The sequence below is a fragment of the Lolium perenne genome, chromosome 7, assembly GCF_019359855.2.
Source record: "Lolium perenne isolate Kyuss_39 chromosome 7, Kyuss_2.0, whole genome shotgun sequence".
NCBI classification, from domain to species: Eukaryota; Viridiplantae; Streptophyta; class Magnoliopsida; order Poales; family Poaceae; genus Lolium; species Lolium perenne.
Genome location: NC_067250.2, coordinates 171,413,117 through 171,415,584, shown reverse-complemented (window position 1 = coordinate 171,415,584; position 2,468 = coordinate 171,413,117). Strand labels below are relative to the sequence as shown.

General features: G+C 52.6%; 1 protein-coding gene across 1 annotated transcript; it reads left to right on the top strand.

Moving 5' to 3' along the window:
- The first annotated feature begins 578 nt into the window (after positions 1-578).
- Positions 579-2,253, top strand: LOC127298075 (noroxomaritidine synthase 1-like). The gene has a single exon (XM_051328048.2). It carries the CDS (start codon positions 612-614, stop codon positions 2,145-2,147), a length of 1,536 nt encoding a protein of 511 aa, XP_051184008.1. The 5' UTR covers positions 579-611; the 3' UTR covers positions 2,148-2,253.
- The last annotated feature ends 215 nt before the right edge of the window (positions 2,254-2,468 follow it).

Below are 2,468 nucleotides of genomic sequence, written 5' to 3'. Positions count from 1 at the left end.
GTTCAGACTTCACAAAACAGAAACGTTTTCACATGCATGCATGCGGTGGTGGAGATAATTAAGGAGAGGGAGGGAGGAAGGTGCGGTGGAGAATTTGTCCAGAAACCATGCGGTGGTGGAGTAATTATAGGCCCACTAATTTAGGAGCAATCAATTTTTACAAGCCTTGTGGAGGTCTAATTTCTGGACAAATAGTTTTTCGTTAGGAGCCTACTAATCCTGGACGGAGGGAGTAAAAGAAGTCCACAATCACTTGCCACTAACTGAACTGTACGCGAGCACTAGCTTGTATACTCCTAGTTATCTGTGTCGTCAGTATGGGCCAGCCGTCCTAATATGATGCCATGCTTGTTCACGATAAACATGAATTCAAACCGATGGAACCCATTCTAGGGTTGACTAGAGTTAATGTTTCCACGAACCAACGACCTGTGCTGAACCTTCCACATTGCAAAGCATCCACAGATTGATGGCAACTACATGCATGCATGGCACAATGGTAGTGGTAGCCTCAGGAACTTCTCTATAAATGAAGCCATCGCCATGTCCATGCAGTATAAACCTAAGTATTCCTAGTAGGATATCCCCACACGGCCACACTACTGACAACAATGTCGACTTCGTTCTCTCAGGAGCTACTCATATCCACACTCGTGTTGCTCCTTGTTCCCCTCTACTTCTACCTCAAGTCCAGTAGATCAAAGAGCCCAGCAGTGCTCCCCACAAACTGGCCAATCGTAGGCGTGCTGCCTTCCCTCCTGGCAAACCTCCACAACTTGCACGACTATCTCACTGCCGTCCTCGCCGGATCAGGCCACAACTTCCGCGCGAACGGCCCACCCGGGACCGGGATGCGGTTCTTCGTCACATGCGATCCGGAGAACGTCCGGCACATCTTCACGACGAACTACGCGAACTTCCCCAAGGGCGCCGAGTTCGCCATGATCTTCGACATCATGGGCGGCAGCTTCTTCACCATCGACGGGGAGCCGTGCCGTCGCCAGCGCGCCAAGATCCAGAGCGTGCTCACGAACCCCCGGTTGCTCGCGCGGATGACCGCCTGCTGCCGCGACAAGGTGGAGAACGGCCTCCTCCCGGTGTTTACCAGCATGGCGAGCACCGCGACTCCCTTCGACGTGCAGGATTTGATAACGAGGTTTGTGTTCGACCTGACCGCCACGCCTGTCTTCGGCGTGGACCCTGGCCTCCTGTCCTCCGACATGCCGCCCATGGACCGCGCCGTCGCCATGGACACGGTCATGGAGGTGGCCCTGTTCCGGCACACCGTGCCGGCTTCTTGGTGGAAGTTGATGAGGCGGCTGAACATCGGCCCAGAGAGAAAGCTCGCCGCTGCGCACACGGTGCTACATGGATTCATCACGGAGATGATGGAGATGAGAAAGAACGAACACGTTGGGAATGAGGGAGCTCCTTCCTCCGTGGACATATTGTCTTCCTACATCGACGACCCAGACTACCAAGACGACGAATTGCTCCGTGCGACGCTCATCAACTACATGATCGCGGGGAGGGACACGATCGGAACGACCTTGCCATGGGTTTTGTATAACCTTGCCCAAAACCCTCGTGTCGTGTCCATCATCCGCAGCGAGCTTTCATCCATCGCAGCACGTAAACCAGCAGCAGCCACAGGTGCCGGCGACATGGTGGTCTTTGAGTCGGAGGAGACCAAATCTCTGGTCTATATGAAAGCCGCCCTATACGAGTCTCTCAGGCTGTATCCGCCGGGCCCCATCGAACGTAAGACGGTGGTCGCTGACGATGTGATGCCGAGTGGCCATGAGGTGCACGCCGGTGACACCCTGTTCGTTTCTCTCCACTCCATGGGTAGGATGGAAGGTGTGTGGGGTAAAGACTGCCTGGAGTACAACCCGGATAGGTGGCTCTCGGACGACGGGCAGAAGATGAGGTACGTGCCGTCTCACAAGTTCCTGGCGTTCAACTCGGGCCCGAGGATGTGCCTCGGCAAGGACATTGCGCTTATGCAGATGAAGACCGTCGTCGCCGCGGTGGTGTGGAACTTTGATGTGGAGGTGGTTCAAGGGCAAAGCATCGAGCCGAAGCTATCTTGCATACTGCAGATGAAAAATGGACTCACGATAAAGCTGAAGAAGCGGGAAATGTAACCTGCTTTGGTCTTTGAAAAATTGTAATCGTATTCTGAGTGGCTCTTTCGAGGTACAGGACCTCAGGGTATTTTGTAAGCTTATTGTGACGATATGAATAAAAATCCATGGGTTGGTATATGTTGTTGTATGAATCTGCATGGCAGATTTTTTTTTGGCAGTCAATATGTAATATCTCAGAATTAGAGACAATCGAGGGGTAGAATTTAGAAAGGGCTGTGCATTGCATCGTAAAATCTGGGGAAATTTCACGCTTTATTGAAAAACTGCATCTTAGGGGGGACAAGTTTCTCTCTCGACACCAGATAGGGTTAGGGTTTC